This window comes from Leuciscus leuciscus, assembly GCF_965113295.1.
Source record: "Leuciscus leuciscus genome assembly, chromosome: 5".
In the NCBI taxonomy this organism is placed as follows: Eukaryota; Metazoa; Chordata; class Actinopteri; order Cypriniformes; family Leuciscidae; genus Leuciscus; species Leuciscus leuciscus.
Genome location: NC_138729.1, coordinates 28483745 through 28507236, shown reverse-complemented (window position 1 = coordinate 28507236; position 23492 = coordinate 28483745). Strand labels below are relative to the sequence as shown.

General features: G+C 39.5%; 1 protein-coding gene and 1 long non-coding RNA gene across 4 annotated transcripts in view; one reads left to right on the top strand and one right to left on the bottom strand.

Annotated features, from left to right (window-relative positions):
* ltbp3 (latent transforming growth factor beta binding protein 3) overlaps positions 1-17370 on the top strand; it is a 57959-nt gene extending 40589 nt beyond the window's left edge. For 2 of the 3 annotated variants that reach the window (XM_082169126.1, XM_082169124.1), the window contains 17 exons: positions 3069-3194; positions 3297-3425; positions 3590-3709; positions 4666-4788; positions 5228-5350; positions 8223-8342; positions 8435-8563; positions 8652-8822; positions 8925-9008; positions 9100-9228; positions 9693-9830; positions 13136-13276; positions 13536-13694; positions 13970-14131; positions 15356-15442; positions 15538-15669; positions 15813-17370. In XM_082169126.1, the coding sequence (XP_082025252.1) occupies positions 3069-3194; positions 3297-3425; positions 3590-3709; positions 4666-4788; positions 5228-5350; positions 8223-8342; positions 8435-8563; positions 8652-8822; positions 8925-9008; positions 9100-9228; positions 9693-9830; positions 13136-13276; positions 13536-13694; positions 13970-14131; positions 15356-15442; positions 15538-15669; positions 15813-16000 (2261 nt within the window). In that variant the 3' untranslated portion in view covers positions 16001-17370. The remainder of the gene's footprint in view (positions 1-3068; positions 3195-3296; positions 3426-3589; positions 3710-4665; positions 4789-5227; positions 5351-8222; positions 8343-8434; positions 8564-8651; positions 8823-8924; positions 9009-9099; positions 9229-9692; positions 9831-13135; positions 13277-13535; positions 13695-13969; positions 14132-15355; positions 15443-15537; positions 15670-15812) is intronic. The other variant, XM_082169125.1, reaches the window with a different exon arrangement.
* Positions 17371-19223: 1853 nt separating this feature from the next.
* LOC309499281 lies at positions 19224-22709 on the bottom strand. Its single transcript, XR_014206197.1, has 4 exons — positions 22606-22709; positions 20708-20768; positions 20580-20622; positions 19224-20497 (listed from the first exon to the last, which is right to left on the bottom strand). It is a non-coding gene; the product is annotated as an uncharacterized lncRNA (long non-coding RNA).
* Between the last annotated feature and the right edge of the window lie 783 nt (positions 22710-23492).

Genomic DNA, 23492 nt, shown 5'->3' with positions numbered 1-23492 from the left:
TCCCAAGAGGTCCCTGTGTTCGCATAACTGATCTCGAGAGTGTGCTAGTATGAGCCAGTCGTCGAGATAGTTGATGCGAACGTCCTGTTCTCTCATTTTCTCTCACTTTCGTGAAGACGCGGGGAGTCAGGGACAGCCAGAAGGGCAGGGCCTTGTACTGATATGCTTGACCCTCGAACGCAAAGCGCAGAAACGGCCTGTGCCGATGGAGCATCGAGACATGAAAGTGCGCGTCCTTCAGGTCGATTACTGCAAACCAATCTCGAGGACGGATCCATTCGAAAATGCGTCTCTGCGTGAGCATTTTGAATGGTGGCTTGTGGAGACTCCAATTCAAAACTCACAGGTCCAAGATCGGTCGTAACCCACCGCCTATCTTGGGTACAATGAAGTAGGGACTGTAGTGCCCTGACCTCATATTGGCTGAAGGGACCGGCTCTATCGCGTCCTTCGCCAGTGGCCTGAAACTTGGGGGAACGCCGGGCAAACTGAATCGCATAGCCGAGCCTGATGGTCCAAATGAGCCAGCCAGATGGACTGGGGAGCGCTAACCAGGCTCACAGAGACCGTACAAGCGGGACCATAGGGACCGTAGGCGTACCCGCAGTGGAGCAGCGAGGTGGAACCCATGGACACGGCTCGGGAGGTTCTCTCTGGGAGGCGGCCCGTACTGGGGTCTGAGTGTGCTGTGCAAAACTTACCTGGTTCCACGGGGCAGGAGGCGCACTGCTCTCTGGGCCCTCTTCGGACTCAGAAATGTAAGAAACTACCCTTTTATTGAAAATTTGGGTACCGCTGGTTTTGATGTCAGCGGCGGAACTAAAACAAAAGGAAACACAGGATTTACCACCCAGCCCTCTTCCGGGGGAGGGAGTGGTGCGGTCACCATCTCCCGAAGAGCAGTCCCGTCCATCTCCGGGTCGCCCGTCCTAGGGCCACTTACCCCTGGATTTTCTGCCCCTCTTGGCGGGGGCCTGGATGGGCGGGGCAGCCTGCCTGCGACTGGTTCCTCGGTGCCGCTTGGAAGGAGGCGGCTGCTGCGGCGTGGGAGTGAGTGCAGACGCAGGAGGACGCCCCCGGCGATGAGCAGACTGAGGGGCCGCAGGCGACGGGGTGGAGGCAGAAGCTGACCGCCGCGGCAGGATGTGCTTAATCGCCTCAGTATGCTTTTGTACAGCCAAGAACTGCTGGGCGAAGTTCTCTACCGCGACGCCGAAGAGGCCGGTCTCTTCACGGGGGAGTTAAGGAACCTGACTTTGTCGGTCTCCCTCATGTCAGCCAGACACAGCCAGAGATGCCGTTCCTGGACCACCATAGTGGACATCGCACGACCCACCGACCGCACGAAGCGCGAGGCCCGTCGCAGCACAAAGTTCCTGAACAACTTGGGGATCATGACTACCCTCGTGCCAAGGCACTGAAGGACCTGCAACAACGCCATAGCGTGTATGGCAGAGGTGGCTTCCCCACAGGCCTTGTAAGCCTTGCCGGTTAACTCTGAGTACTTACAGGCCCGGGAAGGGAGACACGGCTCTCCGCGCCAAGTTGAGTTAGGGCACAGCTGCATTGCAACGGCCCGCTCCACTGGAGGGATGCGCGTGTACCCCTTAGCCGCCGGGGTGGTGAGGGAGGGGGAGCCACCGGGATGGTTTCTGGCAGTGAAAGGTGCCATCCACACCCCAGTGAGCTTCTCATGCACTTCCGGGAAGAAAGGCACCGGGGAGGGTTGCTGAGAACTAGCGCGCGCCACTTCGAGAAACCAATCATCCAGCCTCAAGGGTGGAGGGTTCCACACGAGCCCGATCCTGTTGGTGGCCCGGGAAAGCATGCCATCATCTCTGGGTCCGACTCGGGCACCGCTGCCACACCCAAAGAGGGCAGCAGCGCCGAATCGTCATCCGCAAAGAAGTCTGACTCACCCTCCAATGCAGCGATCGACATCTGTTCATTGTGGGGAGCGCCGAAGGAAACTATTTGTGCACACCTCATGGATGGTCCAGCATGTTCCGTCGGCGGCTCTACTGGCTGCGGAGCGTGGGAGGGATGAGGGTTCCTAGGGGGTTGGTTCCCCGAAGGAGGCGCGCTCACCGTAATCCTCAGGTCACCGGCACCTGCCTGAAGTAACCCTCTGTGGAGGGTTAGATCACGGCAGAGGCGCAGGGACTCCGCCCCTTTGCAGGAACGAGAGTCTCGACCGTAGCTCCGAGATGGTCATCTTCCCACAATGGGTACATGACTGATCCACGAACGCTGCCTCAGCGTGTTCAATGCCCAGACACGCTATGAAGCGCTCGTGACCATCCCGCGATCTCAGGTAACGACCGCATCCAGAAACACACAGGTAGAGTGACATCCCGTGTAAGCTCTTTTAGGGGACTGCTCTCTTGGTGCTGAAGCACGCAGGGGAACGGTTGCAACAGACACGGACAGGAATGTGCACCAGCCGTAAGAACGGCCTTTCAGTGCTTACCAGCTGTGAAAACAAGCCCTTTTGTTTTGCTCAGTTTTTTAACAGGCAACAAAAGAGAGAGTGAGAGAGTGAGAGAGAGAAAATCTACCCCACTGCTGCACTGTATGGCCCACACCAGCCACGAGAGATCCTCTTGAGAACTCGTTCACACTCTGTAGATATCAGCATCGAAGTGCTCGGCTCCGAAGCAAAAAGCTGAGGTGCAATCGCACCTCTGCTCATTATATACCCGCACTGCGTGGCTGAACAGTTGATGCAAATGATTGCACGCCAATGTGCATTGTGCATTGAATTTAGTTTCACTCGAAGTAGATTGGCCACTCTAGTGAGATTCATATTCGTCGGCCTTGACGTGGCGTCGCCTGCTAGACTGCAGAGGAACTCATTATTATCAATGTCTAAAACAGTTGTGCTGCTTAATATTTTTGTGGAAACCGTGAAACATTTTTGCAAGATTGTTTGATGAATAGAAAGTTCAAAAGAAATTGAAATCTTTTGAATGGTTGTGTGTAATATATCAAATATTTTATCAGTATTACATAAAAAATATATATTTAAAAATGATAAACTTTTTACAATGGTCTCACTCTCTCTGTAGATGAAAATGAATGTGACTCGAAGCCATGTGGTAGAGGCACCTGCATTAACTCCGTGGGTTCCTACAGATGCAACTGTCAGCATGGCTATGAACTTGTGATGCATAATGGGAAACGCAAATGTATCGGTGAGTGACCAGCATCGGCTATTCAAAGACAGTGGACAGCTTCTATACATGACTAAATCAATACAGATGGTGGCCAACACTTGTTTGCATGTATCTTTTCAGATATAAATGAGTGCTCTGAGCCTGATATCTGTGGGGTTGGAGGGTATTGCACTAATTTGCTAGGTTCCTATAAGTGTGGGTGTATGCAAGGCTTTCGGAGCAAATCCCGCAGACAGCCTCTTTGTGAAGGTGAGGACACCAACCTTTACCGTGCATAGACACAAATCGCATGTTAATAGTAGACGCCTGTAAACAGTTCATGTTCATCCAATATGGTTTATTCTGTTTTTCTATTAAATGGCTGTGAATGTTTGTAACTTATTTTCTATACTGTTGCTGTCTCTCTAATGCAGACATTAATGAATGTTCAGACCCGAGTATCTGTCCTAATGAACAGTGTGAGAATACTGTTGGATCCTATGAATGTATACCCTGCCAACCTGGATACCAAGCACAGGGAGGAGTGTGTTACGGTCAGAATACATACACACATAAACACACGTGCAACCATGCATGAACAGTTTAGCTCACATGCATTCACAGAAACATATGGCTAAGGACATTCCAACTAACATCAGTTCCTCACACAGGCTCCAGGCATTTCACAAATATCCAAAACAACTCTCTTTGCACTACCCTGTGTGTGTCCTCAATAGAACAAAAACTTATTTGTCAATGGATCAAACATTTGTTTTATTGAATTCTGAAGGAACATTATGTAAAATGTGTTACTTTCAACATTTTTGTGCATGTTATTTAATGTCATCAACTTCTAGTATTATTTTTATCAGAATGGTTTCTGCGATTAGCCACTCTCCTCTCTAGATATTGACCATTGAAAAACCATGTACTCTACCATTTAGTAAAAAAAAAAAGTATTCCGCAAGGACACATTAAATTTATTAAAAGTGACATTAAAGATATGTTACAAAAGATTTCTATTTCAAATAAATGCTGTTCTTTTGAACTTGCTATTCATCAAATAATCCTGAAAAATATTATAATAATATTAAGCAGCAAAAATGTTTTCAACATTTAGAATTATAATAAATGTTTTTTGAGCATCAAATCAGCATATTAGAATGATTTCTGAAGGATCATGAGACACTGATGACTGGAGTAATGATGCTGAAAGTTCAGCTTTGCCATAGCAGGAATAAATTATGATTTAAAATATATTCAAATAGAAAAGAATAATTTGAAATTGTAATAATATTACCACTATATTACAGGGTTTTTTTTACTGTATTTTTGAGCAAATAAATGCAGCCTTGGTCAGCACAATTTTACATTTGAACAGCAGTGCAAGTCAATAGACATGTTTATCTACCTGAAGCAAGTAGGAAAGGTGATAATGTGGGGTGTTTTTGACAAATAAATTTGACAATAGCGTAATCTTACAAGAGATGTCTGTCTTTCTCTCTATCAGATGTCGATGAGTGTCAGAAGCGTGGTGTGTGTCTGAACGGCCGTTGTGAGAACTTGGCAGGATCATATCAATGTCTGTGTAATGAGGGCTTCCTGCCTGAGGCTGACAGCAAAGGCTGCAGAGGTCAGTGGCACACAGCCAACAAAACTAAACAGCGTGCTGTTAAATGGAAACTTAATCTGGCCATTCTAAGGGCCAGTTCACACAGAACGCGTTTTTTGCTGTAAAAAAAAACATTGCAAAAAAAGCGCAATGTCTGTAAACACGTTTTTTAAAAGTTTAACTTATTTTAACTTGAGCGCCACGTTTTGCCGTGTCATGTGCGAGACACTGCGAAAGTCCACCTAGCGTGTGTTTACATAGAAAAACAATGGAATGGAAAGACGCTTTCTGTGTGAATAGCCCCTAAATGATTTTAAATGAGATTTTATTACTTCCTGCACAAGTTCATTCTAAAGAGAATAAATATACTGTGCAAAACTTTTTAATTAATACATAAAGAGAGATTTAAGCATGTGTGTATGTGTAATTAGAGGTTATTTGTCTGTTTGTCTCTCCACAGACATCAATGAGTGTCAGGATAACCGTCTGTGTGCTAATGGTCATTGCATTAACACTGAGGGATCATTCCGCTGCCAGTGTTACTCTGGTTACCAGCCTACACAAGAGGGAAGCCACTGTGAAGGTCAGCTCGTAATGACTAATCCAACTCCTCAAGACACAAACTCAATACTGCACATAACACTGCAATATCTGTACACTTAAACAGAAAAGTACAGATTGTATTAAGAGTGAAATACACTACATGACTTTTGCCCTGATTTTTGCCTGTGTTTGTACTCCGGACGTTTTGACGCTAGTCTGCAGATTTTGGGCAAAGTTTACAGATTTCACAGAAAATTGCGTAGATGGGCACAGACCCTGTGATTCTATCCAGTCAGAGGATTTGAAACATGTTGGATATTTCGAGCCGACTGTAGAACAGACATTGTTTGTTCTGGTCAGAACGAATGATAATGTGCGATCCACAGTCGTTTAGTGCATGATGTTTAGTGCATTCTCTGAAACAAATTACAAAGTTTCCAATTGTATGATGCCTAGAGTTTTTTAATCTGTTCAGATTTTAAAAGTCGTGTAGTTTATTCCAGCTTTTAGCGTGGCTGACACATAGTACTGACCAATTGTTAAAGCTGCTGTCTGTAACCTTTGGCGCTCTAGTGGTTAATAAACAGATCTTCATGCGTCTTCTGGAAGAACATTGTAACCGTAGCTACTTCTCTCTGTTTATGACTATGACGAGTCACGCAGGTACTGTATTATAGGTTATAATAATTATTACCCAATTTCACAGACCAGGCTTAAGCCTAGTCCCAGACTAAAATGCATTATTGAGCTGTTTTAAACTGAAAGCAACTTGCACTGCTATATCTTAAAATATGTCAGTGGCATTGTTTTGTCTCAAGATGCACACCAGTAATGTTTTTTTTCAAGGCATGTTTATAAAAGCTATAAATGCCTTAATTGTACTAAGCCTTAATCCTGGCTTAATCTAAGCCCTGTCTCTGAAACCAGGCCTATGTGGTCTAACATGTTCAATAAAGATAATAGTCCCCTAATCTAAAAAGTTTGGGTGGGTAAGATTTTTTGTTAGGTTTTTGAAAAAAATCACCAAAGGCTTAATTTATTTGATGAAACATACTGTAAAAATAGTAAATTTGTGAAATATTATTACAACTTAAAATAACTGTTTTCTATATTTTAAAATATAATTTATTCCTGTTATAGCAAAACTGAATTTTCAGCATCATTACTCCAGTCTTCAGCAGTGTTGGGCAAAGTTACTTTTAAAAGTAATGCATTACAAGCATTAAGGTGGATGCATTATGCATCCACCTTAGAAACATTGCTAAGCTACGTAATATGCTATCAGTTTCTGATGCAGAAAAGTTAGTTCATGCATTCATGACCTCGAGACTGGATTACTGTAATGCTTTATTAGCTGGTTGTCCTGCATCCTCAATAAACAAGCTACAGTTAGTCCAAAATGCCGCCGCTAGAGTTCTTACGAGATCAAGAAAATATGATCATATAACATCGATTTTATCATCACTGCATTGGTTACCTATAAAGTTCCGTATTAATTACAAGGTATTGCTACTGACTTATAAAGCTCTAAACGGCTTAGCTCCAGTCTATTTAACGGATCTTCTATCGCCCTATAATCCATCGCGCTCTTTAAGATCACTAAATTCAAGGCTTTTGGTCATACCTAGGATATCCAGAACCACCAAAGGAGGGAGAGCATTTTCACATTTGGCTCCAAAACTCTGGAATAGTCTTCCTGATACTGTTCGTTGCTCAGACTCGCTCTCCCAGTTTAAAACTAGATTAAAGTCGCATCTCTTCAGCCAGGCATTCATATAATCCTACAGTTCAAACTACAATCCGGCCTCTAGCTCATAAATGCCAGAGGAGAACTGGCCCCCGACTGAGCCTGGGTTCTCCCAAGGTTTTTTTCTCCATTAGGTCACCTGATGGAGTTTTAGGACACCATTAGGTCACTTGATGGAGTTTTTCGGTTCCTTGCCACTGTTGCCTTTGGCTTGCTCAGTTGGGGATATTTTGGGGATATTTAATTTAATTTTATCAATCAATAAATTCCCCTTAAAACAAATTTTGTTGTATTATTTTAATTTAATACTGTGAAGCTGCTTTGATACGATCTGTATTGTGAAAAGCGCTATACAAATAAACTTGACTTGACTTGACTTGACAATACTGTGTTACTCCCTAAAAAAGTAACTGTGTTACTTAATTACTTTTTACAAAGAAATGCGTTACATTACTTTTGTGTTACTTTCACCTGGGCTGGGCTTGTTTGTTTGTTTTTAATAACAAAAAAAGAAAAAAAAGAAAGAAAAGAAAAAAGAAAAAAAAATATAGATAAGTCATTTTTGCTTATTTTATGGTTCAATTGATTATTCGATGGTCAGCAGCAAAGACAATGGTTAATAAAGTGAGATTAAATACACAAAGCATGTATGTGTTATTTAACACTGCATAATCTTCTGAGTTCACATTTCACTGTTTTTCTATTTTTATTCCTTTTGAGGAATATTGAATCTGTTTTAGTGCCAGTGAGATGAGTAAATGCATGCTCACATTTAGTCTAGAACTACGTTTACCCAGCGCACACAACGCCTCTGCACTTACTCAAGATTTCTCTCAACATCGGGACAAGAGACCTGTCGGTCAATAAATGGCAAAACAAACTAACTTGCGTTTGAAAAAGTAACTCAGATAGTTTAAGTGTATAAATATTTTTTGTGGAAACCGTGATAAATTTTTTTTTAATTCTTTTGTAACATTTTAATTGTCTGTACTGTCATTTTTAATCAATGTAATGCAGCTTTGCTAAATAATCAAATTAATTTTGTCAAAAAAATGTACTGAACTTTTGAATGATAGTGTGCATCTTTTGTAAACCTAATATAGCTGAAACAATTCACTAATGCGCACGATATGTGAATCAGTAATATTGTTTTTGATCTGTTTAGATATTAATGAGTGTGAGCGAGCCTCCAATTGTCAACGAGGACGTTGTATCAACTCGATGGGCTCTTACCGTTGTGAGTGCCAGAAAGGATACATGCTTGTCAGTGGCCGAAGGTGCCAGGGTATGGGATTTCACACATTTTACATTTCCCAATTCTCCGTCCTGGGCCCAGCCTTGGTCCTCTTGTTCACCCTTTCACTCTTTCTCTCTCAGACATCGATGAGTGCGCTGTGGAAAGGAGTCTGTGTCAGCCTCACGGTGTATGTGAAAACAGACAGGGTGGATATGTGTGTGTGTGCAACGATGGTTTCATGCTGTCTGAAGACAAACACAGCTGTGAGGGTAAGAGTTGGTCTAGTTAATAAGTGTGTTTGGTAATCACATGAAATTTCTTTTGTCTTTCTTAACATTTGTTTTTCCCCCCACATAGAGGTTGAGATGTATCTGGATGATAAGAAGGAGTGCTACCTAAATCTGGATGACACCGTGTTTTGTGACAGTGTCCTGGCAACCAACGTTACTAAGCAGGAGTGCTGCTGCTCTATCGGTGTGGGATGGGGAGATCACTGTGAGATCTACCCCTGTCCCGTCTACCACTCAGGTGAGATTACAGACAAATACAGGGATTTATTGATGGATAAAAGAGGTATTGGTCCATCAATGGGTGTATAGGTGTTTGATTTATGTTGTCTGTTGTTTTCAGCGGAGTATCACTCTCTATGTCCAGTTGGCAGAGGATTTTACCATGAGGAAGGAAAGATAGATTATGGATTAGCTGTGCACAGAGGTATACGCGCACACATATGTGTATTCAAACACACAAACACACACTCCCTCAAATAATTACTGAATTTCTCTCTTTCTCGCTCTCTTCGTAGATATTGATGAGTGTGTATTGTTCTCTAATGAGATCTGTAAGGAAGGACGCTGTATGAACACACAGCCTGGCTTTGAATGCTACTGCCAACAGGGATTTTACTATGACAGCAATCTACTGGAATGTATCGGTAAAATCACAAACACAAATACACTCACTTGACTGTCCAAATACACACTTGCATGGGTTAAGTAGATTTTTTAAAATGAAATTAATACTTTTATTCAGCAAAGATTGACAGTATTCAATTAATAAAAAATCTTTTTCTACTTATTTTTTTCATGCATTGTAATATAGTATATATACAGTGGTTCAAATAGTAGTTGTTATATTAGATGATTTTATAAAACAAAAAAACAAGAGTAAAAGTCATTTTCATAAAACTAGTGTGAAAGCCAGGTTTTCCTTTGCCGCGCGGTACCACCCGCTAGTGGTAGAAGGAAGGATTTTTTGTCTGCCACTAGAGAGCAGTAGAATGGCACAGCACTTCTAACTCACAAAAACATCAATAAACCTTAAATCGCTCATACGTGTTGAACTCAAACTCACTATAAAATTCCATAACAATATCTGTTTCTCTCTTTCCCTATGTAGATGTGGATGAATGTCATGATGAGTCCCTGTGTACCAATGGTCATTGTGTGAACACTCGAGGCTCATTCTACTGCACCTGCAACCCACCTTGGGTCCCTGATGCTGTCAACAAGAAGTGTGTCTTTCCCACAGTTACAGGTAAGTCTTTCTAATTGAGTGCCACACATAGTAGTAAAGCTACCTCATCAAAAAGCTTTTGCCCCGTGTGAGGCTCGAACTCACGACCTTCAGATTATGAGACTGACGCGCTGCCTACTGCGCCAACGAGGCTGTGACCCACATTAGCACAGGAGGCTTTATACAGTGTCATCACAAAGAAAAATAATTTGCTTGCTTATACTAAACTAGATTTTGACTCATTTACTTTTTTTCACCTTGGAAACATTCTTCACAAGTGGCTAAAAAGTTTCGGTTACACTTTATTTTAAGGTGTCATTATTACAGTGTAATTATATATTTAAGTACTGAGTAATAATAATTAACAACATGTACTTACTATAGGGATAGGGTAGGATTAGGGTTAGTTGCATGTAATAATGCATAATTTACTGTTAATACTATGGTAAGTACATATAACATATGTAACAAGGACACTGTACAATAAAGTGTTACCAAAGTTTCAAAAGCAGTTTGTCATATATATATTAATTTACAAATTTTTTATTTAATATATTTTATACATATTATATTTAATATTAAATATGATACATGATATTAATTATAATAATTATACACTATCATTTGAAAGTTTACATAAAAAAATGTATCACGTTTTTTTTTTTTTTAAAGCAGCACAATTGTTTTCAACAATTATAATAATGAATATAGCTGCAAGCCCTGCAAGGCACAGCAAGCAAAAGCCGCTATAGCGCAATGCGGAGCCAGAAGAGCAAAACATTAGAAATTGAATGTACATCAAGCACAGCAAGTACTGTAAGCACATCAATTACAGCAGCACAGCAAGCATGTAAGCACCAACAGCAGTGCGGAGCCAGAAGAACAAAAAGAGCAGAAATTGAATATACATGTAAATGTACATAAAGCACAGCAGCGCAGCAAGCATTTAAGCACCAACAGCAGTGCAGAGCCGGAAGGAATTTAAATGACAACTTTAAAGTCATCCCACATGGGACTCGAACCCACGACCAGAATGGTTCGGGATTTCAGACACATGGTTTAGCAGATTGCTCCACTCAGAGGACGTGAATTTCAAAGCAGCAGAGGAGAGGGTTCAGTTTGAGCATTGAAGCATCAACAGCAGTGCGGAGCCGGAAGAGCAAAAAGAGCAGAAATAGAATGTACATGAAGAAGAGATAGGTTCAGAAGTACTTATGGATGAAATCAAAACAAGCCGCTTTAGCGCAATGCAGAGCAAAATATTAGAACAATGCAAGAATCAACACAATTTTTATGGTCATCCACCATGGTGTTCGAACCCACAACCAGAACGGCTCAGGATTAGTAACACATGGTTTAGCAGACTGCGCCACTCAGAGGACATACAATCACAAACTGCAGAGGAGAGGGTTCAGTGTAAGAATGAGCACACAAAAGCAAGTTAACCAGATTAGCATGCTAAGCTAGCTTAATGCTAATGTAGCTTATAACATGGTACATCCAATCCTGGCAAAATAGATATCCTCGGATTCGACATGACGCAAGGAATCGATAGACACCAATTTTATGATTTTGTGACAAACTGTTCACAAGTTACAGCCTCTGAACCAATTATGGGTCGACCTCATTAAGTTTGCGACATCATAACTTTTTTTTTTCCAGTATAGCAAAAAAATCGGGGACAGTACTTTTATGCGGCTCGGTCCGAAGATCATTTGAGCACAAGTTTGGACAAAATTAGACCAATTTTGAAGGAGGAGTAGCAAAAAAACTGTTTTACATTCGCTCCAATATGGCGGCCAGTCACATTGTTGAAAAATAACATATGAGATATCGTTGAAATCGGCATAAGCCAAGGAATACATTGACATAAAGAAATCAAATTTCAAGCAATGTTAGCAAAAGTTATAAGCGTTTTTTTTAAAAACAATGATATCTCTGGAACACTAGGTGGCGCTGTGATCAAACTTCTCATGTACCTTCGGGCCATGCTAATGACGATCCATACCAAATTTGGTGAAGAAATTTCAAATGGTTTAAAAGATATTGCAAATTATGTCAAAATTCAAAATGGCGGACACGTGGTACATCCCATCATGACAAAATCAATATCCACGGATTCGTCATGACGCCAGGAATCGATAGACACCAAGTTTACAATTTTCTGACAATCCGTTCACAAGTTATTGGCCAAAATATGCATTTTCCATATCTCATGACCCATAGGTGGCGCTGTTCCCAACTTTGGCATGGAACCTCAGATCATGCTTGAAGTGTACCAATTTTCGTTTCGATTGATCAAAGTTTGGCCAAGCTATAGCTTCTGAACCAATTTTGGGTCGACCTTGTTAAGTTTGCGACATCATAACTTTTTTTTTTTCCAGTATAGCAAAAAAATCGGGGACAGTACTTTTATGCGGCTCAGTCCGAAGATCATTTGAGCACATGTTTGGACAAAATTAGACCAATTTTGAAGGAGGAGTAGCGAAATAACTGCATACTGTACTTTTCAAAATGGCCACTACTGTAATGGGCGGAGTCTTAATGTAAGATATTGGTTCTGATCAGCATGATGCGATGAATCAGGTGTACTAAGTTTCATTTTTCTAGATCAAAGGGTTCAAAAGTTATAACCATTTCAATGTTGAATTTTTGAACTGCTGGTGGCGCTATAGAGTTGGTCCTAGAGGCTCAAAAATTGGTCCAATTACTATTCATTAGCATCACTAGAAGTGTACCAAATTTCATCATTTTCCTATGTACGGTTCATAGGGCTGCCATAGACTTCCATTTACGGAATAATAATAAGAAAACTAACAGATACAATAGGTGCCTCAGCCCCTATTTCCCTATAAATCTCTTTTGAGCCTCAAATCAGCATTTTAGAATGATTTCTGAAGAAACATGTGACATTGAGGACTAGAGTAATGACACTGAAAATTCAGCTTTACCATCACAGGAATAAAATACATTTTAAAATATATTCAAACAGAAAATAGTTATTTTAAATGGTATTGATATTAATAATATTTCACAATTTTACAGTTTTACTGTATTTTTAATCAAACAAATGCAGCCTTAGTGTGAGCATAAGAGACTTCTTTCAAAAACAGAAAAAAACATCTTACTGACCCCAAACATTTGAACCGTCGTGTATTCTTTTAAATTAAATACAAATGTAATATAAATGTTAACGATTACTTAACTATTGTATTTTAATAATTGTAGACTCCAAGTATTTATCTGGTGGCGAAGTGTTTACATTACGTTATGATGTAATCTTTTACTGGTCATATTTCACTGTTTCAATTTTTTTTTTGCTGTAGGTGTGGATGAATGTCAGGACCCTGCTAATTGCAAAAATGGCCACTGTGTAAACACCCAAGATTCCTATTATTGCATCTGCACTCCTCCCTGGATTCTAGCCACCGACCGCAACAGCTGTGTCACACCTGAGGAACATACGGGTGAGTATAGATTCACGAGATCATCACCGTAATAATAACAGATGCCACAACTTTTTACAATGTATCATTCAAAAGGTAAAGCATGTTTTTAATGTGGCCGAGAATTTGACTGTTCTCCCTGGAATAGTAAAGATAAAATAACTCCAAGCTTTTATTGAAGTTCTCACCCAAGACTGTGTGCTTCTGATATCTCTCTCCTTGTCTTCCTCCCTCCTTCTTTTTTCTCTCTATCTGTCCTTCTCTCTGTATATCTCTTTAGTAACGGGTGTGTCTGTGGTGCACCTTTCAGATGTGAATGAGTGTGAGGATCCCTCCTACTGTAGGAACGGGAGATGTGTCAACACTCCCGGCTCCTTCCACTGCATTTGCGAGCAGCCACTCACCTTCAGTGCAGCCCTCAAGCAATGCGTCTATGATGGTGGGTATCACAAGTAACCAGCATGCAGACTTGTGATGGGTGGAAAAAGTTCTTGGTACTTGTTTAGCCTTCATGTGGCTTGGCAGTCCAGAAGCTTTTGCTCTGAGCGTCGGTTGACCACATGACTGCTGAGCATTAAAGATGTTTTAGCTGTGTTTGCTTTGAGTTGGCTTTGTTTCCACCTACTTTTCCATTTCTTTCTCCTTCTGTGAACCCTGTGTATTTTGTTTATATTTTTATGTCCTCCATCATCTCCTCATCTCTGTCTTTCTCAGACCGCACCGCAGCACATAAGGACATATGTTTCCAGGAGGTCGATGAGGATCTTATGTGCACGATGCCGCGGAATGAGCTTACGGTGACGTACTCTGAGTGCTGCTGTCACTACGGTCGAGGCTGGGGCCCAGAGTGCCGGACCTGTCCTAATAGAAATTCAGGTATTGCAAAGAAGTCTCTTATGCTCACCAATTTTTATCTGATTTTATTTGATCAAAAATACAGTAAAAACAGTCATATTGTGAAACATTATTGCAATTTAAAAGAACTCTTTTCTATTTGAATATATTTTAAAATTGAAATGGCAAAGCTGAATTTTCAGCATCATTACTCCAGTCATCAGTGTCACATGATCCTTCAGAAATCATTCTGATATGCTGATTTTGAGGCTCAAGAAACATTTCTCACTATTATCATTAAAAACAGTTGTGCTCCTCAATGTTTTTGTGGAAACTGATAAAAAATTTCTTCAAGATTATTTGATGAATAGATTTTTAAAATGGATCATTTGAAATAAAAATCCTTTGTTAGATTAAGAAAGCTTTACAGTCACTTTTGATAAATTTTTATGCATCCTTGCTAAATAAAGTTATTCATCTTACCTAACTGACCCCAAAGTTTTGAATGGTAGTGTAAATATCATTAAAACATTTTGCAATGTTGAATTTTCTGTTTTATATTTACATGTATCCGTGTGTAAATTAAAAAATATATATATTTACACTACCATCCAAAAGTTTGGGGTCATTTAGATCAATTAAAATGGATCAAAAGTGACTGTAAAGCTTTCTTAATCTAACAAAGGATTGACTCTCTGAGGTCATTAAAATCCCATGGCACTTCTCATTCCCTCCATTGGCTCTTCCCTCCATTGGCCTTTATCAATCATGGCCTCCTAATAATAACCTCCATGTTTTCAATTGGCTCTATCACTCTCTCTCCTCTCCACCTATAGCTAGTGTGTGGTGAATGCACTGGCGCCGTTGTTTTGTGGCTGCCGTCGCATCGTCCAAGTGGATGCTGCACACTGGTGGTGGTCAAGGAGAGACCCCTGATATGACTGTATAAAGCGCTTTGGGTGTTCAGTAGTACATAGTAAAGCACTATATAAATGCCTCGTTCATTTATTCATTCATTCCATATTTGTGTTTGGTAAAGCAAGTAGAGAAGGCTGAAATTATTATGTGCTAAGGTTGAATTTAGACTTTGGTGCAAAGAAAAAAATGTAGACAATGGTAGAACACAAAAATGCAGTTGCATTGTACATTGTGCACATTTTTGATTGAATACAATAACATATAAAAACATGTTATGAATGTTATATTCAAGATAAAAAAAATAGCAAAAGTAATGTTCCTTTACTTAGTTTTGGTGTGTGTGTGCAGTGCTTTTTAACAGGTTATGTGAGATGCATTTGGAGACTGAGTCTGATGGAGAGGGGGACTTCCTGGCAGCTTTCTCTTACAACCCAGGTGACCTTGACAGTGTTATTCACCTCGAGCTAAACAGATTGACTCAAAACCGGCACAGTGTTTCATGATCTGTTCTGTCACTCTCATGTGTTCAGAGGGAGACAGTTCAGAAGAAGACTCAGACGAGTGTAGCTGTGCTAATGGACGGTGTGTGCGGTCCTATCTGGGTATGATGTGTGAGTGCAATACTGGATTTGTACTGGACCACTCGCGAACACGCTGCACAGGCGAGTATTAATGCAGATAGTCAAGCACATACACTCTTTCCCTGAAACAGAGGTCATGCTCCTGAAATCGACATTTTTAATCACTTGTAAATGAATGGACAGACATAATTTAAGGCTCCATCTCTCTCTCTCTCTTCCTCTAGATATTGATGAGTGCGCGGGCCGAGGGACAAGGTCGAGCCCCTGCAAGAATGCACGCTGTATCAACACCCATGGTTCATTCAGATGTCACTGTAAACAGGGATTTGTTGCACGCCAACCTAACGTGTGTATACGCGCTAGGGCTCAACAGTTCCGCAGCCCACACACTTTCTCTCATGTACATACATAAATGTAATATGCCACCACTAATACACGTCATCAAATGTAGTATAACTGCACAACATTATGAACATTTACCCACATGTTTCACTTCCTCATGTCCTGTTTATCATTTTTTTATTTTGGAAATTAATCATTAACTTCTTAAATATTAATATGTTATGTTGCTTTTATTGTATACTTTTATTCATATCCCTCCTAATCTGTTTGCACCCATTTGAAAATGTGTTTGTTGTTGTGTTGGATGAGGGATTGTAATTGGATGAAATGTCTTTTAACTTAAGTAGGCTCTTTTTATTATCTTGCAGCTCAGCACGTTATGGCTAACTTTATTATAGCTCACCATTTTGTTAAATATTGTGCTTTTTCTGTTTCTCTTCATTTTTTATTTTATTTTAACGATTAACTTTGTAAGAATTAAAGTGATTATTTTTTTCTTATTGCTTTCCGCCCTCTTTCAAACAGTTTGATATCAACGATCATTTGATTTTTGTGATATTCTTTGTTTGTATTAATGTCTGTTTTTGTTCACCATTGATAGTGTTTAGTTCTATTCATTTGTGTTGTACATTGTGTTCTTTATTTGATAATGCAGCCATGGTCATCTTTCTTTGGCTGCACTGAGAATATTACCGTGTTTATATGAAGTTCAATGACAGATGGCAATGATGGTTTTGGTTTTCTAAACCATTTAATTTGTGCAAAAAAAAAATTGTTTTCTACTGAAGCGAAACGAAAAAAGTATGTTTTCAGTTTCTTAAATACTTTTTGCTTTCTTTAAGAGACACAACTGTGAGAAGTTATTTTTCACACACACTCAAAAAACAGACTTAACTACAGAACCGCAAAACTATAGCAGTAAGAGAAGACGACATCTACCAAAGAAATGAAGATTAATTAATAATAATAAAAGGAGTCAAACCCTCAATGCTGAGTGCTAGCTGACTGATTCCCTCTCTATCTTTAATTGTTTTATTTAATGAATTACAGTTGGGATCCAGCAAGGTGCTTTGGTGAATTTCTAAACAATAAGGCTGAGAAAATGGGAGATAATTGTTGCACTATGAAAGCACACAGAGAGGGAAGCCTTGCTTGTCAGCTTGGTTATTTCCCATAGATGTTATCCGTAAGTGAACACAGAATATTTAGTCCCACTCTTAATCATACCAACCACTTGATTTCAAAAGCTGGTCTAATTTTCCTTTGAGTAATGACAGCTGCTTTGAAAATGGCATCATCTGCTCAGACAAGGGGGAAAAGTCAAGTACCAGCGTACAGTCTCTGAGGAAGGCTGAAGGCCCAAATCCATCAGTGTGCAGTGTTTTAGCTATTTAATGTATTGTGATTGGCCATGATGTGAATAAAGGCTTTTTAACTTTTTTTGGACCAGAAGAAGTGCCTTTTATTCTTGTCTAAAGTATATGTTTGAAACCCAACCAAAGAACACCTTCAGGGATTACTTCCCAAGGTCCTTTCAGCAAGTAGCATTCCAAGATGCTTTCTGATTTAGCAGCAATAATAACAGAGTTGCTACAACACATAGTGCTACTACGATGAACAAAATGGTCGGCTCTTAGATTTGTTAAATGATGTGCCTGGTTTGCAGGCTGTCAATAACAACCTGTGTACACATAGAATAGCTTTTCATAACAACGTGCCAAACTGAAATCTAAAATGTATGTGTAACTTTTTTTTAAATTACATTCAAAGCACCTGTTAAAAGCACGTCTAAGGCTAGTTTACAATTTTCTTCAGCGAGTCAAATGTTAGTATAATCATACTAATAATTTCTAGTGTTCTTCCTCCGCCTAGTGGCAAAAACAAAAACAATCTCTTTTGTTTCTGGCACTAGGGGGCAGTAGACTGTGGTCGATCTTTAATCAACCTTAAACTTTTCACTTTTATAAAGCACTTACATTTTTGACGGTCTTTTTTCCATATCATATCATATCAAGCTTTATAATGCATTTCCTGTTAGTTTCTCTATTTCTGTCTGTAGAGGAAGGTCATTAAGAGTCTTTCGTAGTACATTCGAACAAGGACCTGTGTGAGTTTACTGCATTCGCAACCTACCCTATGTATCTGACGTAGAAAAATGTGTGCCTTAATCACTGGTTCGTGCACATGACTGTACAGAGTGTGCAGATAGAACTGTGTGATGATTAAAAAGTCTTGCCCCGTGTGAGGCTCGAACTCACGACCTTCAGATTATGAGACTGACGCGCTGCCTACTGCGCCAACGAGGCCATACCAATGCTGTACATAGGGGCACGTCATCAACTGACATAACTGTCTGTTGTACTCCGTTGGAGTTACGGGCTCACAAAATCTATTTATATTTAAAACAATAATGTCATCCGTTAATCGTGAAAATGTTTAGGTCAAGAAACAAATATAGCCCAACTTGCTACTAAACAAACTCTACTATCTAATGCAGGTGACCAATCAGGGGCTATGACCAATCCGTTACAAGGCATTCCGCCAATCAGTGGACATTTCGTGGGCGGAGAATCTTCGCATTTAGATTTTGTGCATCAACACAACAGGTAATTCTTGCTTTGAGTGAGTGGCCTCAGACACACTTCCCCTCTTTATCAGTGTAATTAATGTTACATCAAATGTAATAGCAAGGAATATAAGATCTCGTATCGTGTTGTATTCAGGTAAGCAGAGAGGGAAAGCATATGGCGGACTAGGATCTACCTCAGTGATCTGGTCATTGAGGATAATAGATTATTAGATTATCATTTTATTGTGTTTGTATTTTTCTCTTGCTTAAGCTGTTTATCAAGTCTGGTCTTGTTTAGATAAAAAGTAATTGTAGAAAATATGCATATCACAAGAACATGTTTAAAAGGAACACAAAGGGATACTTGACCTAAAAATTCTGTCATCATTTACTCACCCTCATGCTGTTCCAAACTTTTCTGACTTTATTTTCCTGTAGAACACACACATACGTCTGGTTCGCTATCTTTGTGTGGATTCTCCATAAGATATTGTGAAGAATGTTGGTAACCGAACAGTTTTGGTTACCACTGACCTTTATTGTATGGACAAAACCAGTTGAAACATCCTTGAGAATATCTTTTTTTGTGTCCCACAGAAGAAGAAAAAAAGTCATACATGTTTGTAATGACATAAGGGTGAGTAAATGATGATAGAATTTTCACTTTTGGATGTTGTGCCCTTTTAAGATCTTATGCTGGGGAAACAAAATCAACAATCATATATTGAATTCATATTAGTGACTTAGTTATTTATTCAATTAGTTGTTTATTTACATTACAAAACAAATATTAAATTTTTATTCATGAAATGGTTAATCAACATTTGTATAGGCTGAGTATCTTAGCACCCAATAAAATCCTTTATAAACACAAAAAGAGCTAACAGGGCACAAATAACAAGGATGCAACCCAGAGTGATGGCAGAATACAAAGTTTTATCATGGGACATGGGTGTCTTCACCTGGCCACGTCTACCTTTTATTGTTATCACACCTGCTGTAGGCCTACTTAATCGTTTTCCCACTGTTTTTTCTTTGGTTCCAGTAGCAGTTTGAATCATAGTTATAAGATTTATACCAGTAACCTCATTTATTGTTGTTGGACCATTTAAAGTTTTTATAGCTTGTGTAGATTCTTGTGGTCTGACTGTGGTTGTTTCAACTTTAGATGGCTCTTTTCCTGTAGTTTGTAGTCTTTTTATGAATGTGCTTGGTGCCGCTTTTGTTTCAGTTATAAATGGTGCTGTTTTGAATGTAACGGTTGGTCTAATTTGTGTTGTTGCTCTTTTTTCAGAAGTTTTTAAATAAGTGGTAATGAAACGTGTTGCTCCGTCTGTCATTGGTTCAGGTATTGGAATTGCACTTTTGATATTAGCTGTGGTTGTAGTTTTAGCAAAACGGGTTGTCCCTGATTCTTGTTTTAGTACTGTGATGCCTACTTCTGTTGGTTTCCCAAATATCCCCACATCTGTTTCACTTTTATGTGTTTGTTTAAAATCACTAACACCTATTCTCTCAGGTGTGGGTGTTTTTTTAGCTGTATTTGGCCATGTTTCCTCAACAATACTTTCTATTATTTGTGTACATGCGGTGACTGTTTCACCTGGAGTTGATTTAACTGTTTCTAGAGTTTCTGCCTTTTTTGTTACAGGTAAAATGGGTGTCTTAAACTTAGTCTCAGACGTGGTGATTGTTCCCCCAGCTGTAGTTTCCACTGACCCAGCTACACTCACTGCTGCTGTCTCAGCTGTTGTTTGCAGAGAGAGTTCAGCTAAAGCAACGGCAGACGATGCTCTTGATACCACAGATGTTCCAGACATTTTTTTCATCGAGGCAGTTCCAGGAAAGTTTGTGATTATTTGTGCCTTCGGCATTTTCGAGACACCTTCAGTCACAGCTAATGCACCCGCTAATGTTGTCGTCTCTGTTTGAGCTGCATTTGAGCTGATTGTGAATAGATTTGTGGAAGACTTCATTTTAATCTCAGTTTGTTCAAACCTAGACAAGAATAAAAAACCTGTAAGTATGAAGAATTCTTACAGGACTGTCACATATTTTTAAAGAACTATATAATTCGCACCCCATCGTCCAAGATGCCAGCAGTCCAGTCACACTGATCACCCCTAAAGAACATAGTACTGAATAGATCAGTAAGGAAAAGGATTCATTTGAATGATTTTGAATTTACTGTGATGTGATGCCACCAACCTGCGATGATAAGCGTACAGACATATCTGGAAGCCATCTTGTCTTTCTCTCTTTGTATGACCTGTGAGGAACATGAAAATAACTCCCACAATTACTCTGTACCATGTGGCTTTGCTTCATGAAAGGACTGCTCCACCCCCAAACAAAAGGTCACACCCACTTCAGCCCCTCAATTCATTGAACAGACATGTCAGGTGATATTATATATTAAAAAAATATATATAATAAAACATTTAAAGGGGTGGTGTGAGGTCCAAAAAGGTATTTTGTTGCCTGAGGGCAACACCATGCCATAGAGGGTTAAAGCATCCAAAAATTTGAAAAGTGTTTAAATTTTAAAGCGCTGTTGAGGAATTTAGTTTACCGCATTTACAAGACTTTATTAATAAGTCAGGTTATTTCCCGGTAGTGACGTCAAAACGTAATAATTTGCGTACTGTAATTTATGTCGGTTGTGATGTTAAATAAAGCATTAAAAACCGAAGAGTAATTGCAACTAATCAGCGGGAAACTTACGGCTCATTTAAGCAATAAGCCCCGCCAAGCTGTTTTGAGTGGATTTAGAACAGCTAAGGGGCGTCTCCGCGGAGTGCCTAAAACCCCCTTAGCTGTTCTAAATCCACTGTAAAACACGGCTTCGCGGGTCTTATTGCTGCTTAAGGTGTAAATTGCAGGTTACATTTTTCACGAAGATAATGCAATGTGCTTATTAAACATAAAGATAAGAACCGCCCACCATTGTTTTGTATGTTTTTTATACCAAAATGCCGTATAGCATATGTTTATAGCCGTAAGTTTGAGCTGCTTTTATAAAACGGTTACTCCATACAAATATTCATTTTAATATTTATTTTATTCATAAAATAAACACCAGCAACAAAAAATATAACGTTATAACACATTTATTCCTCCGCCAAGGAATGTAGTTCCAAAGAGGTTGCTAAGCAACACATGCAGCAACAAAGAATCACAAACGGCTAATGTAATGCGGTCACAGGTGTATGTTTGTTGAGTAATTTACAACTCTGATAAAGGAAAACGGGTTAACGAGTTTACATGATCACTTGCATTGTCGGATTATTAAGCATAGTCGGGTCAAGAACGTGCATAAACGCAAAAGAACGTGTTACTATTTAGGACTTTGTATAAATTAAGCTTTAACTTTTAAATGTAAATTTTATCTCATATATCCAGCTAAACATGCCAATAAAAGAAGTTGATTTTGAAGTGAATTTTGCTGGGCTTTTTAAAGAAATGTTTAGTGTTTCCTCACGGATTTGGATAAACATTATAGTAGTATCTTTAGATGGATGTTGTACATGTTGCAAACAGATGTGAATCCAGATATGACCATACAATATATGTATCTGCAAAGTTTCTGATTTAAAATGTGTATATATGAAGTTCCATTTAGTCATATTGAAAAGAGTTTACTAACATGACAGTCCACTGGTGTCTCAAGCTTTTTGTTTTGGCATATTAAGACATTTTTTCAACATAATTATATCAAACATTTTAACAGATAAGAATGGGTGTTCTGCTTGAATTCAGTTATACTGATTAGAGCTAAACAACTTAATAAGCCTTAACAGTCTTAGAATGTTTTTTAAAGTATTTACACATCATCAGAAATTACTATCACAATATAGGCTATAGAATTATGTGAACAGTAAATATCATGTTTCTTTAGATATATTCTTATATTTCAGATTTTAGGATTTCTGTAATAGTTCTTCGTTCATTGTACCATATGTACCATGTACCATATGTTAAATCCCCTATTCACCGAACAGCCTACAGACATTTTAATACCACTCATGTCACAAATGTCTAATTTTGTTTTAAAATTGCAGGTATAGTGGTATGTCCAAAACATAATAATTAATAAACATATTTACCTGCTGGACTATGCAAGGAATACCGATAGCACTGTCTCCAAAGGTCCTGTGACACTGAATGTTAGGACACGTGCATGTCATTCGATTTGCATGTTAAATAGAAAGACACCTTGTCCTCTAAGAACTGGGAATATGCATGTGTCTGTTAGATCGCTGCTCTTAGTCCATTATCATTCCTCGTATTTGTATTTGGATGTCAAATTGTAGCCAGATGATTTGAACATAAAGTGACTCAGTAGACTAATTGCAGAGACAGGTTTGTGGAAATACCAGGGGTTTGGTGCTTTGCTCAAGGACACAGTGATGAAGCAAGATTCTGATATTTCATCAATTCATGATGTGGGAAGGAATATAAAATACCACGGAGCCTCAGCTACATAGCAGTGTTACAGTCACTTGACGAAAACTGCCAAGAATTTAGACTCAGGCCGGGTTCAGTACACAATGTCATTATGTTAATCAACTGCTCTAAATCAGTTTAGCCGCTCGGGGGAGCCATCAGCCAATCGCCACAGCACATGGTGAACCCAACTGTCTGGGTGCTGCACTGGGATGCTATTGTTAGAGAAAAAGACATAGGTGAAACTGAGATGATATTAGTAACAGTTTGACTGAAACGACATAAGTAAATAGTTTCCTTTCTTATTTATCCTTCCATTCATCAGCCTCCGTGTTCCACTTGTCACCTGTATCTTTCTCTTTTTGTCTTCCCTCAGTAGTAGGCCTATATAGCATGTGATTAGGTCTATTGTTGTGAGTCATTCTCCAGCTCAGAAATACTTTCTCTTTGTCTCAGTGCAGTATGACTCACAGTTCTTAATCGGGTATGAGAAGAGCCTTAGTTTGACAATCTGTTTATCTAACTGTAGCGGTATCTCTTGTAGTTG